The sequence below is a fragment of the Pipra filicauda genome, unplaced genomic scaffold (assembly GCF_003945595.2).
Source record: "Pipra filicauda isolate LSUMZ 115617 unplaced genomic scaffold, ASM394559v2 scaffold512_size417520_pilon, whole genome shotgun sequence".
Classification (NCBI taxonomy): domain Eukaryota; kingdom Metazoa; phylum Chordata; class Aves; order Passeriformes; family Pipridae; genus Pipra; species Pipra filicauda.
This window is the reverse complement of record NW_024104657.1, coordinates 405055-417467: the sequence shown is the minus strand read 5'-3', so window position 1 is coordinate 417467 and position 12413 is coordinate 405055. Positions and strand designations below refer to the sequence as shown.

The 12413-nt window shown below is 67.2% G+C and overlaps 1 protein-coding gene across 2 annotated transcripts; it reads left to right on the top strand.

Moving 5' to 3' along the window:
* The first annotated feature begins 330 nt into the window (after positions 1–330).
* Positions 331–12279, top strand: DENND4B (DENN domain containing 4B). Of its 2 annotated transcripts, XM_039386901.1 has the most exons (23): positions 331–497; positions 873–1114; positions 1365–1431; positions 1544–1602; positions 1684–1828; positions 2298–2473; positions 2580–2680; positions 3129–3341; positions 3655–3800; positions 3996–4135; positions 4207–4330; positions 4963–5169; positions 6038–6166; positions 6251–6395; positions 6720–7252; positions 7361–7477; positions 7998–8173; positions 8574–8700; positions 9110–9343; positions 9787–9892; positions 10424–10589; positions 10664–10728; positions 11212–12279. In XM_039386901.1, exons 1-23 carry the CDS (start codon positions 405–407, stop codon positions 11355–11357), a joined length of 3657 nt encoding a protein of 1218 aa, XP_039242835.1. In that variant the 5' UTR covers positions 331–404; the 3' UTR covers positions 11358–12279. The 2 variants fall into 2 exon arrangements, with proteins under 2 accessions (XP_039242835.1, XP_039242836.1); XM_039386902.1 differs by lacking the exon at positions 10424–10589 and having other exon boundaries at positions 11212–11299.
* Positions 12280–12413: the final 134 nt, after the last annotated feature.

Below are 12413 nucleotides of genomic sequence, written 5' to 3'. Positions count from 1 at the left end.
TTTACTGGGGTCTCGATGAGGTCCCTTACTGGGACAGGGAGGCAATTTGGTCTCTTACTGTGGGGAGGTTTTAGGGGGGTGGGTTTGGGGGTCTCTGGGCACCCCTTCCTCGTTGGGGTGTGGGAGATGACCTGGGAGGCTCATCCTGGTGTCTATGTGTCCCTGTGTCCCTGTGTCCCCCAGGGCTCCTGGGCTGGTACCCTGAGCAGGGGGTCGACCCAGGGGTCTCATCCCTGTGTCCCTGTGTCCCTCAGGGCTCCTGGGCCAGTACCCTGAGCGGAGGGGGAGGTGACCCGGGGGTCTCATCCTGCTGTCCGTGTCCCCCAGGGCTGTTGGGCCGGTACCCCGAGCAGGACAGCGAACAGTTCCCGCTGCCCGAGTCGGTGCCTGTGTTCTGCCTGCCCATGGGGGCCACCATCGAGAGCTGGCCCGCGGGCACCAAGTACCCCCTGCCTGTCTTCTCCACCTTTGTCCTCACCGGCGCCTCGGGGGACAAGGCACGAGGGGCTCAGGGGGTGGGAGATTCGGGAGGTGGGCAGAGATGAGGGCTGGGGGTACCCAGAGCTCTGAGATGGGGGTCCCCAGGGCTGTGAGTTCCCAGTGCCATGGGATGGGGGTCCCCAGTGCCACAGGTCCCCAGTGCCCAGGGTCCCCAGTGCCATGGGATGGAGGTCCCCAGCTCTGCGTGGCCCCAGTGCTATGGGATGGGGTCTCCAGTGCCACAGGTCCCCATGGTCCAGTGTCCCAGTGCCACAGGTCCCCATGGCCCAGTGACCCCAGTGCCCTGGGCTGCGTGTCCCCATCTCTGCATGCCGGGTGTCCTCGTGCCCCGCTCCCCGCCGACGCCCTCTCCCCGTGCCCCCCTCCCGCAGGTGTACGGCGCTGCCATCCAGTTCCATGAGGCGTTCCCGCGGGAGCGGCTGTCAGAGGGGCAGGCGCTGCGCCTGGGGCTGCTCAGCGTGGTGGACAAGCGGCCGGTGCCGGGCCGGTCCCTGCACACCCGCAAGAGCATCTGCGTCCTGTCCCACTGGCCCTTCTTTGACGTCTTCCGCAAGTTCCTCATGTTCATCTACCGCTACTCCATCTCCGGCCCCCACGTGCTGCCGCTGGAGACGTGAGCGGGGGCTGAGGGGGGCTCGGGGGCGTTTGGGGCGGAGTTGGGGGTGGGTTTAGGGCAGGGTTAGGGGTGGATTTGAGGTGGGTTTGTGCTGGAAGGAGTGTGAGGTTAAAGTGGGGTTGGGGAAGTTGTGGGGGGATTTGGGGATGAATTTGGGGTGAATTCGGGGTGGGTTTGGGGATGAGTTTTGGTTGGGTTTTGGGGTGAGTTTGGGGCTGGGGTGACCTGTCGGGGTCTCTGCCCACAGGCACATCTCCCACTTCATGCACAACGTGCCCTTCCCGTCCCCGCAGCGCCCGCGGATCCTGGTCCAGGTGAGCCACCTCGGGGGGGGCTGTGTGGCCCCAGTGCCCCCCAACACATCCTAGTGCTCCCCAACCCCCCCCGTCCCTGTGCCCAGCCCACCGTGTCCCACTGTCCCCACAGATGTCCCCCTATGACAGCCTCCTACTGTGCCGGCCCGTGTCGTCCCCGCTGCCGCTCAGGTAGGGGCGGTTTTGGGATCCTGGAGGGGCACACACGGGTATGGGGGGGCCATGGGGCAGCCTGGTGACATCCCCCCTCAGTGGGGCCAGTTTCCTGACGCTGCTACAGAACCTGGGCCCTGACAACGCCGTGGCCCTGCTGGTGGCCGTGCTCACCGAGCAGAAGCTGCTCATCCACTCGCTGCGCCCCGACGTGCTGACCAGCGTGGGAGAGGCCCTGGTGGCGGTGAGTGACCACGGGGGACACCCCCTGGGGCTGGGGGCTGCATACTGGGGGGCTAGGGGGCTGCAGTGCTGGGAATCCCCCATTCTGTGTGTCTGGGGACCCCCAATCCTGTGGGGCTGGGGACACACAGCCCTGGTGATCCCAATCCCATGGCACTGGAGACCCTGGTCCCACAGTTCTGGGGATCCTGGTCCCGAAGCACTGGGGACCCACAACACTGGAGACCCCAGTGTTGCTGGGGATCCCGGTCCCCTGGCACTGGGGATCCTGGTCCTATAGCTCTGGGGATCCTGGTCTCGAAGCACTGGGGTCCCACAGCACTGGGATTCTGGTTCCACAGCACTGGGATCCTGGTCCCACAGCTCTGGAGACCCCAGTGGTGCTGGGGATCCTCATCCCACAGCTCTGGGGCCCCCCCGTGCGCATGCCGGGGGCCCCGCGGCACTGACCACCCTCATCCTGTCCCCAGATGATCTTCCCCCTGCGCTGGCAGTGCCCCTACATCCCGCTGTGCCCGCTGGCGCTGGCTGACGTGCTGTGTGCCCCCGTGCCCTTCATTGTAGGCATCCACTCCAGCTACTTCGACCTCTACGAGCCCCCCCGCGACGTCATCTTCGTCGACCTGGACACCAACACCATCTTCCAGTGAGTGTCCCGTGCTGATCCCGGGCTGGGGGGTGGGTGGGCAGTGCCTGGGGGGGGGGGTCTGGGGGCAGTGCCTGCCCTGCCCTCCCTGCCCTGTGCTCCCCAGGAGCGAGGAGCGGAAGCTGCTGCCGCCCCGTGCGCTGCCCCGCCGGCCCTGCAAGGTGCTGCTGGCCACCCTGCACAGCCTTGCCCAGCAGCTAGACGAGTGTGAGTGGGGAGCCTGGGGGGTCCTGAGAGGGTCTGGGGGGTTAGGGTTAGGGTTAGGGCTGGGGTCCTCCCATAAGGACGAGGGCAATTGGTTTGGAGGTATCTTAGTTCCTCAAAGAATGATTCATTGGTGTCGTTGTCCTGGCTGGGTGGTCCGTAGGAGATCCCCCCCGGTGATGTTTGTCCCTAAATCCTTACCCAGAAGGTCCCAACTGCACCATGTCCAACTGGGACCATCCAAACTAGGAGGTTCCCAACCATTCCATGGCCAACTGGAACCACCCAAACCTAGAGGTTCTGACCATGCCATGGCCAACTGGTACCACCCGAACCCTGAGATTCCCAGCAGTGCTATGACCAACGGGAGCCAGCCAACCCGTGTCCCCCAGCCCGGTTCTGGTCCCTGTGGGTGTCCCCAGTGCTGACCCTGTCCCCCTTGTCTCCGCAGTGCTGAGCGCCCCGGACGAGGCGCCCCCAGAGCTGGTGCTGAGCGCGGCAGAGGGTGTGGGGGCACGGCGGGCGCAGCTGGAGCTGGAGGCGAGGGCGGCGTTCCTGCGCTTCATGGCCTGTGCCCTGCGCGGGTACCGCTCCTTCCTGCGCCCCATCGCCCCTGCACCCGCGCCCGCCGAGCGCGACGCCGGCAGCCTCTTCGCCCTGCAGGGTCAGTGCGGGCACGGGCTGGGCTGGGCTGGGCTGGGAGGGGGGTCATGTGGTGACTATCCCATCCCCATCCAATCCTGTCCCATCCCATCCACTTCCATCTTGTCTCATCTCCTCCCATCCCATCACATCGCATCCCACCCCATCCCCTCTCATCCCATCCCATCCCGTCCACTTCCATCTTGTCTCATCATCTCCCATCCCATCCTGTCCCGTCCCATCCCATCCCATCCCATCCCGTCCCGTCCCATCCCGTCCCATCCCATCCCACTCCATCCCACCCATCCACGCCTCTGGTGCTTGTGTGCCTGCAGGGTTCCTGCGCTCCCGGGACCGGCAGTACCAGCGGTTCTATGGGCAGCTGCTGAAGACGCAGCTCTTCACCCAGTTCATCGAGGACTGTTCCTTCGCCAGCGACCGTGAGCCCTGTCTCGAGTTCTTTGACACCTGCGTCGACAAGGTGTGTCCCCTCTGTCCCCTCTGTGTCTCCTCTGTGTCCCACCACCCCTGCCTCGAGTTCTTTGACAACTGCGTCAACAACGTGTGTCCCGCTGCCCCCCCCATGTCCCCAGTGACCCCTGTGCCCCGCCAGGTGCAGGACAAGGTGTGTCCCACTGCCCCTCCCATGTCCCCAGTGACTCCTGTGCCCCCCCAGGTGCAGGCAGACCTGGAGAAGCCGGAGGACACCCCCCTGATGGAGCTGGATGACCCCCGGGGCGGGGAGCACACGGTGTTCATCACGCCCCCAGAGCAGCCGGCAGGGCCAGATGGGGCCGAGCCCCCGGCGCGGTACAGGTGAGACCCTCCTTCCCCAGACCCCTGCCCACCTGCCAGCCCCCAAACGCTCCTCACCTGTGCCCCCCCAGGTACGACGGGTTCCCCACCCTGTGCCCGGAGCTGCTGGAGCCCCCCCGGGACCCACTGGTGGCTCAGCTGTGCCAGGCCCGGAGCAGCGCCCCGAGCAGCCCCGCCCCTCGCAGGACCAAACAGGTGGGTGGCACACGTGGGCAGGAAGGTGTGTGAGATGGGACACCTGGACAGGTATGTCTGTGTGAGATGGGACAGGGGCAGGTGTTCACCTGCGATGACAGCTAGACAGGTGTCCCCTTGAGCTGTGGCACCTGTCCAGGTGCCCCCATGAACTCTGACACTTGGACAGGTGCCCACCATGGACAGGTGTCCCTGTGAGCTGTGATCGTTGCCCAGGTGCCCCCCTGGATGTCCCACCTCCCCTGAGTCCTGTCCCTGTCCCCATGAGCTGTGATCCCTATCCAGGTGCCCCCATGAACTCTTGACACCTGTCCAGGTGCCCCCCTGGATGTCCCAGAGTCCCCTGACCCTTGTCCCTGTCGCTGTGAGCCGTACCCCCCTCTCCAGGTGCCCCTCTGACTCTTGTCCCCTGTTCTCTTGAGCTGTGACACCTGGACAGGTGCCCCTGTGGGCTGTCACTCCTGGGCAGGTCCCCACCTGGGACAACACCTGGACAGGTGTCCCCCTGGGACAGGTGTCCCCGTGATCCATCACACCTGGACAGGTGTCCCCGCAATCCGTGCCCCCTTTCTGGGTGCCCCCCCTGTAGTTCCCGACCCCCAGTCGCCCTGACGCCGTGTCCCCGTGCCCAGGAGATGAAGGTGGCGCAGCGGGTGGCTCAAAAGTCGTCGGCGGTGCCAGAGCTGTGGGCGCGGTGCCTGCTGGGCCACTGCTATGGCCTCTGGTTCCTGTACCTGCCCACCCACGTGCGCGCCGCCCCCGCCAAGCTCGGCGCCCTCCAGCTCGCCTACGACGTCCTGCGCCAGATGGAGCAGCACAAGGTGGTGCTGCCCGATGAGGTGGGTCCTGCCAGGGCCAAATCTGCACTGGGATTGTTGGGAAGGGGCTGGGTGAAGGTGGGGGAATGCCCAACCCTGGGGGTGTCCAGGGAAGGACTGGATGTGGCACTCAATGCTCTAGGCTGGGGGACAAGGTGGGGATGGGTGTCCAAAGGAGGGACACGAGGATGGGGAATGGTCTGGAGAGGCCACACAGGGAGCAACTGAGGCTTGTTCAGCTGGAGAAGAGGAGACTGGGGGGAGACCTCAGGGGGCTGCAGCTCCTCCTGAGGGGCAGCTCCGATCTCTGCTCCGTGTAAGCAGGGACAGGAGCTGGGGGACTGTGCCAGGAGCTGTGCCAGGGGGAGGGTCAGGAGCTGGGGAAGGGGCTGGAGCACCAGGAGAAGGGTCTGGAGAACTCCTAAGGGAGTTGGGGGGGCTCATCCTGGAGAAAAGGAGGCTCAGGGGGGACCTTCTGGCTCTCTGCAACTCCCTGACAGGAGGGGGGAGCCAGGAAGGGGTCCCAAGGATCTTCTCCCAGGGAACAAGGGACAGGAGGAGGGGAAACGGCCTCAAGCTGTGCCAGGGGAGGGTCAAGTTGGCCATGAGGAGGAATTTCTTGCTGGATAGGGTGGTGAGGCCTTGGAAGGGGCTGCTCAGGGAGGTGGGGAAGTCCCCACCCCTGGAGGTGTCCAAGGGAGGACTGGCCGGGGCACTGAGTGCTCTGGGCTGGGGGCCAAGGTGGGGATGGGGCACAGGCTGGACTCGATCCGGGGGGGGTCTTTCCCACCCTCCAGTGTGGGGAGTCCCACCTCTGTCCCGTGGCTGGGGTTGGGGGTCCCTCCCTGCCCGGGGGGGTCCCGTGCTGACCCGTTTTCCTCTCCCCCAGGTGTGTTACCGCATCCTAATGCAGCTGTGTGGGCAGTACGGGGAGCCCGTGCTGTCCGTGCGCGTCCTGCTCGAGATGAAACGTGCCGGCATCGTCCCCAACACCGTCACCTACGGCTACTACAACAAGGTGACCCTGCGGGGGGACACCCCCTGGGGAAAGGTGTCCGGGGGTCCCCCCAGCCCCGGCTGACCCCACTGACCACCCCCCCAGGCGGTGCTGGAGAGCAAGTGGCCGGCGGGGACACAGGGAGGGCGGCTGCGCTGGGCCAAGCTCCGGAACGTGGTGCTGGGGGCGGCCCAGTTCCGGCAGCCCCTGCGGCAGCGGGAGCGGCGGAGCAGCAACGGGGACCCCCCGGGTAAGGAGGGAATGCGGGGGGTGTGTGTGGGGCATGTCAACTCATTGACACCCCCTTGTCACCTCCTGACAAGGGCCAAGACCCCCTGAGTAGGCAGGGAGTGGGGGTACCACTGTCACCTCAGTGACACCCCCTTGTCCTCTCCTGGCAGGGGCTGAGCCCCCCCGAGTAGGGGGCTCGAGGGGAGGCTTGGGGGGCCCTGTCACCCCACTGACACCCCCCTTGTCACCTCCTGACAAGGTCTGAGCCCCCCCGGTAGGAGGGGTTGTTGGGGTGATGGAGGGCCCTGTCACCCCCCTGATGCCCCCTTTGTGTCCCCTCCAGGTGACCGAGCCCTTCCCCCTCCGCGCCCCCCCCTGCAGCGTCAGACCACCTGGGCGGGGCACAGCCTGCGGGACCCCCCCCCGGCCCCCCGGCTGGTGAAGAGCGGCAGCCTCAGCTTCCCCCGAAACGAGGGGGGGGGCCGGGGGGGGCCCGGGGAGCCCCCCCTGATCCCCGCAGCCCCCACCCCGCCCTCGGGGCCCCCCCGGCCGCGGGGCCCCCCCGGCTCTGCCGACGGGAGCCTGTCCGACATCAGCTTCCACACGGACGAGAGCGACCCCCGGAGGGACGAGGGGGGACCCGGGGGGGGCCCCGGGGGTCCCGGCGGCGGGGGCGGCACCCCGCGGCGGGGCCTGGCCGCCAAGCTGCAGCAGTTGCTGTCCCCCGGCAAACGGGGCGCCCCCCGCCCCGCAGAGCCGCCCCGGGAGCGCCGGGGATCGGAGCCGCGGGACCACCGGGACACGCCCCCCCGGCGCAGCCCTGCAGAGCCCCCCCGGCTGCGCCCCCGGGAGCGCCCCGAATCCACGGCGTCCGAGGTACCGCCTGTGGGGAGGGGCTGGCTGGCTGGCTGTCCCTTTGTCTGTCCCTCCGTCTGTCCCTCTGTCCCCCCCGGGACCCCCTGACTGTGTGTCGTCCCCCCCCAGAGCTCTGTGTCCAGTGAACTGGACCTGTCGGACGCCTCGGGGGGCAGCACCGGGACCCCCAAATCCACCGAGCCCCCCCCAGATGGGACAGCAGGGATGGAGCCCCCTGCCCTGGAGGTGAGGGGTGGGGGCCAAGGGAGTTCGGGGAGTCAGAGCTCAGATCTGGGGGGGGAGCAGAGTAAAGGCTTTAGAAGGGGTTTGGAGGACAGACCAGGGGGCTTTGGGCAGTCAGAGCTCAGAGATTTGGGGGTCAGAGCTGAGGGGTTTGGGGAGGTCAGAAGAAAGGGATTTGGGAGGGTTTGGGGGGGTCAGAGCTGAGGGAATGGGAGGGCCAGAGCTGAGGCGTCTGGGAGGGATTTGGAGGGGCAGAGCTTAGATTTGAGGGGTCAGAGCTGAGGGTTTGGGGGACCAGAGCTCAGGTTTGGGGGGGGTCATAGCCCAGGTTTGGGGGTCCCAGGATAACAATTCCCCCCCCAGGTGCTGCTGTCGAGCTGCCTGGGCTGTGCCACACTGGTGTTTGACGAGGAGCTCAGATTTGGAGGCGTCAAGAGCTTGGGTTTGGGAGGGGTTTGGGGGGTCATAGCCCAGGTTTGGGGATCCCAGGGTAACAGACCCCCCCCCCCCCCCCCCCGGGCAGGTGCTGCTGTCGAGCTGCTCGCGCTGCCCGGGCTGTGCCACGCTGGTGTTCGACGAGGAGCTCATGGCCGGCTGGACCTCGGACGACTCCAACCTCAACACAAGCTGCCCATTCTGTTCCCGCTCCTTCGTACCCTTCCTGAGCATTGAGATCCGCGACCTCCGGCGGCCCCCCAGGTGGGAATCCCTGAGAACCCCCAGGACCCCCCTCCGGGACCCCCCACATCCTCCCTGCTGGGCCCAGCCCGCTGTGTCCCCCCTCGCCGTGCTCTTGTGCTCTGGGGGCACCCCAATGTCCCACAGCCCCCCCCAGTGTCCCCAGTTCCCTCCCTCCTGCCCACCAGTGTCCCCCCATCCTCTGGGGGCACCCCAATGTCCCACAGCCTCCCAGTGTCCCCACGGTGTCCCCAGGGTGTCCCTGACCCCCCTCTTTGCCCCCCACCATTCCCCCCTCCTTCCATCCTCCAGGGAACCCCAAACATCCCCCAGGGCCCCCCATTCCTGAGCCCCCCTCCTCCTCTCTCCTGCAGCTCCCCCGATGCCCCCCTATTCCTATGACACCCCCTCTCTCCTGCAGCCCCCCCGGGCCCCCGCCGGTGCCCCCGCCCGTGCAGGGGCCAGTTCTCAGTGACCGCCGGCGCTGCCTCGCCCTGGATGGGCCCGACCCCGACCCCCAATTGTGCAACGGCTGCACCGAGACCCCGGTATGGGGGGGGGAGACCCGTGGGGGGTGATGTGGGGGGAGACCCCCAGGGGGTTACTGGCAAGGAGAGACCCCTGGGGGATGATGGGGGGCAGAGATCCCCAGGGGGGTGCTGGGGGGCCTGCAGAGGAAAGGGGGACCCTGGGATTTGAGGATGTTGGGGGCATCCCTGCAGGGGCTGGGAGTGGAGGTTCGTGGTTCTGATTTAGGGGTGCTGGGGGGTCACTTCAGGGGGAAGGGGGACTCTGAAATTTGGGGGTGTAGGGGATCCCCCATCACAGTTTCTGGGGTTCCTGGGGGGTCCCACCTCTGTCCCCCCCCATCCCCAGGCCCAGGGCTGGGCGAGGGGTCCCCTATGCCAGTTTTTGGGGTCCCTGGGGGTCCCATCTCTGCCCCCCTGCCTTGCCCAGCCCCCAGGTCGCTCCGAGAGGGTGGCCTTTGCCTACCTGAGCCCGCTGGTGCTGCGGAAGGAGCTGGAGAGCCTGGTGGAGAACGAGGGGGGGGAGCTGCTGGCGCAGCCTGAGCTGGTGGACAGTCACCCCATCATATACTGGAACCTGGTGTGGTACTTCCAGCGCCTGGCACTGCCCAGCAACCTGCCCCTGCTGCTGCTGGGCTCCCACCACGCCCGCCGGCACCCCCAGGTGGGCCAGGGGGGGCTGCCGGGGGGGCTGGGGGGCGGGTGAGGGAGTTTGGGGGGGATGCAAGGGGCAATCTGAGGGGTTTGGGAGGGATATGAAGGGTTTGGGGGGGAATGTGAGAGGGCTTGAGAGAGATGTGAGGGGGCTTGGGGGGGTTGTGGGTTTTGAGGGGGAATGTGAAGGGGTTTGGGGGGAGTTGTGGGCTTTGGGGGGGATGTGAGGGGTTTGAGAGGGATGAGAGGGGTGTTTGGAGGGACTATGAGTGGGTTTTGGGGTGGCTCTGAGGGGTTCGAGGGGTCTCTGAGGGATTTGGGGGGGCTATGAGGAGTTTGGGGGGGTCTCTGAGGGTTTTTGGGGGTCTCTGAGGAGTTTGGTGTAGCTGTAAGTGGCTTTTGGGGTGGCTCTGAGGGGTTTGGGGGTTCCCAGCTCCACTCTCCCCCCCCCAGGCCCAGTCCCCCGAGCCCCCCCGGGTCCAAGTGCGGCTCCTGTGGGACGTCCTGACCCCTGACTCTGAGAGCTGCCCCCCCCTCTACGTGCTCTGGAGGCTCCACAGTGAGGGGGGGACAGAAGGGGGGTGGGAGGCACTGGGGGGCTCCAGGAGACAGGGGGGTCTCAGGAATGGGGGGCACGGGGGATGTTTGGGGTCCCCCAGAGGGTGGAGGGAGGAGGGCATTGGTGGGGGGCAAAGAGGGGGGTCGGGAACACCTTGGGGACACACCTACGGGGGCACATCACTGGGGGTCTGGGGACGCTGGGGACACAGTTTGGGGTCTCCCCAGGTAACGTCCCCTCATCACTGTGCCCCTGGGGGTCCCAGGGCCACCCCTTCTGGGAGGTGTGAGGACACTGGGGACACTCTGGGGTCACACTGAGCACACTTTTGGGTCCCTCGGGTAACATCCCTGGTGGGCTGGGGACACTGGGGACACTCTGGGGTCACTCTGGGGACACTGGGGTCACACCAGGGTCACACTGTGCACACTTTGGGGACCCTGGCTGAGCCCCTGAGGGTCCCTGTGTCCCCCATTTTCGGGGTCTGGGGACATTGGGGCTGCTCTGGGGTCACACTCTGGGGTCCCCCAGGTAACGTGCCCCCCCGACTGCGCCCCTGGGGCCCCCCAGCCCCCCCATTCTCACTGTCCTTCCTGGAGGCCCTGCTGACCCACGTGGGGCTCAACGAGGTGCACAAGGCCATCGGGCTCTTCCTCGAGACCCTCGCAGCCCCCGGAGCCCCCCAGACCCTGCACAGGTACTCAGGGATGCCCTGGAACCCCCCTGGACCCCTCAACCCCCCTTCATGGCCTTTTCTGTCCCCCCCCCCAGGAGCATCTACCGGGAGCTGCTGTTCCTGACACTGGCGGCACTGGGCCGGGAGCACACGGATATTGGTGAGGGGTGGGGGGACAGCGGGACTGGGGGGGCTTGCGAGGATTATGGGTGGTCTGGGTAGGGGACATGAAGGGGACACACAGGGGGCTTGAGGGGCTCAGGGGGCTCAGGGAGGGAGACACAGAGGGCTTAAGGGTGGCTGGGGGGGACAGGGGTGCAGGACAAGGGGGGCTTGGGGAGCTCAGGAGGGACACAGGGGGCTTGGGGCCAGCAATGGGGGGCTCGAGGGGCTTGGGGAGGGGGACATGAGGGACACAGGGGGCTCAGGAGTGGCCGGGGGAGGATACAGGGGGTCTGAGGGCAGCATTGGGGGGGTACACAGGGGTACAGAGGGGAACTCCGGAGGGCCATGGGGGACTCAGGGGCAGCATTAAGGGCACTCGGGTGGGCATTGGGGGGCCTCAGGGGTGGTGTTGGGGGACACAGGGGGCTCAGGGGGGCTCAGGGGTCCCTGTGTGTCCCTGACCCCCCCGTGCCCCCAGGCTCATTTGACCGGCGGTACCGCTCGGCGCTGTCCCGGCTCGGGGGGTCCCTGGGGCGGGACGAGCTACGGCGGCGCCGGGTGCAGCCCCCCAGCGCCAAGGCCTGCGACTGCAGGAGGAGCTTCGGGCCGCCCCCCGAGTGCTGAGGGGGGGTTATACCTCCGGTACCCCGACAGATCCCCCTCCGGAGGGAACGGAGCCTTCCAGGGCTCCCCCTGAGTGCTGGGGTTGGGGAGAGACTCCCGGGACCCCTGACGGGTCCCCCCTTAGTGCTGAGGGGGGGTCACACCCCCGGGACCCCTGACAGACCACTCCAGGGGGAGCAGAGTCCTCCCTGAGTGCTGGGGAGGGGTGTCATCCCCGGGACCCCCAAAGGACCCCCCTGAGTGCTGAGGGGGGAACAGGGACCCCTGGGATTTGGGGGGGCAGAGGGGGGAGAAGGGACCCCTGGGACCCCCCAACAGAACCCGCCCGAGGAGAGGGAGAGACCCCCAGGACCCTCAAATTGACCCCCCTAGAGGGAACAGCCCCCCCCCCCCAGGCCGCCCCGAGTGATCCAAGGGGGTTGAAGGGACCCCCCCCGAGTGTTAAGAAACGGCCCCCTTGGGGAACGGAACAGGGACCCCCCCGGGGACCCCCAAAGCAGCGGGGGGGGAGAAAGGAAGGCCCCCCCCCATCTTACACGGGTTTTATATATCAGTGTTAATATATGTTAATTTATTTATTCACCCCCCCAGCGCCCCCGGGGTTTGAGAGGGAGGGGTGTCGGACAGCCCGAGGGGGCCCTGGGGGTCTGTGTCCCCCCCTCTCCCATTTCTGTCCCGGCCCCCCTCTTCACCTCCGGGGGGTTTGGGGGTCGTGTTCCCCCCTCACCAAATGTGTGACTGGATAGTTTGGGGGGCTCTGGGCGTGTCCCCCCCCCTTCCTCAATCCCCCGATCCCGTCTGGACCCCGCTGGGGGGGGTTTGGTGGCCATTTGGGGGGGGGTTGGGGCCGCCCCCCCCCGCACTGTGCAATAGGAGCCCCCCGCCCCCGGGGCCTGTAAATAAAAGCTGCTGCGGTATTTTCCCCGCTGCCTCCGGGACGATTTTTTTTGGGGGGGGGGGGGGGTCTTTTGAGGGAGGGGGCGGGTGTGAAGCCGCGTCCGCCATCCTGGCTCCTGGCGCGGCCTGGGCGCCGCCATCTTGGATGCGGGCACTGCC

Coding starts and splice junctions, on each gene's coding strand:
- DENND4B (XM_039386901.1), top strand. CDS start 405: ATGGGGGCCACCATCGAGAGCTGGCCCGCGGGCACCAAGTACCCCCTG. Junction 1,829..2,297: donor TGGGAGAGGCCCTGGTGGCG/GTGAGTGACCAC, acceptor TCCTGTCCCCAG/ATGATCTTCCCCCTGCGCTG. Junction 4,136..4,206: donor GAGCCCCCGGCGCGGTACAG/GTGAGACCCTCC, acceptor GTGCCCCCCCAG/GTACGACGGGTTCCCCACCC.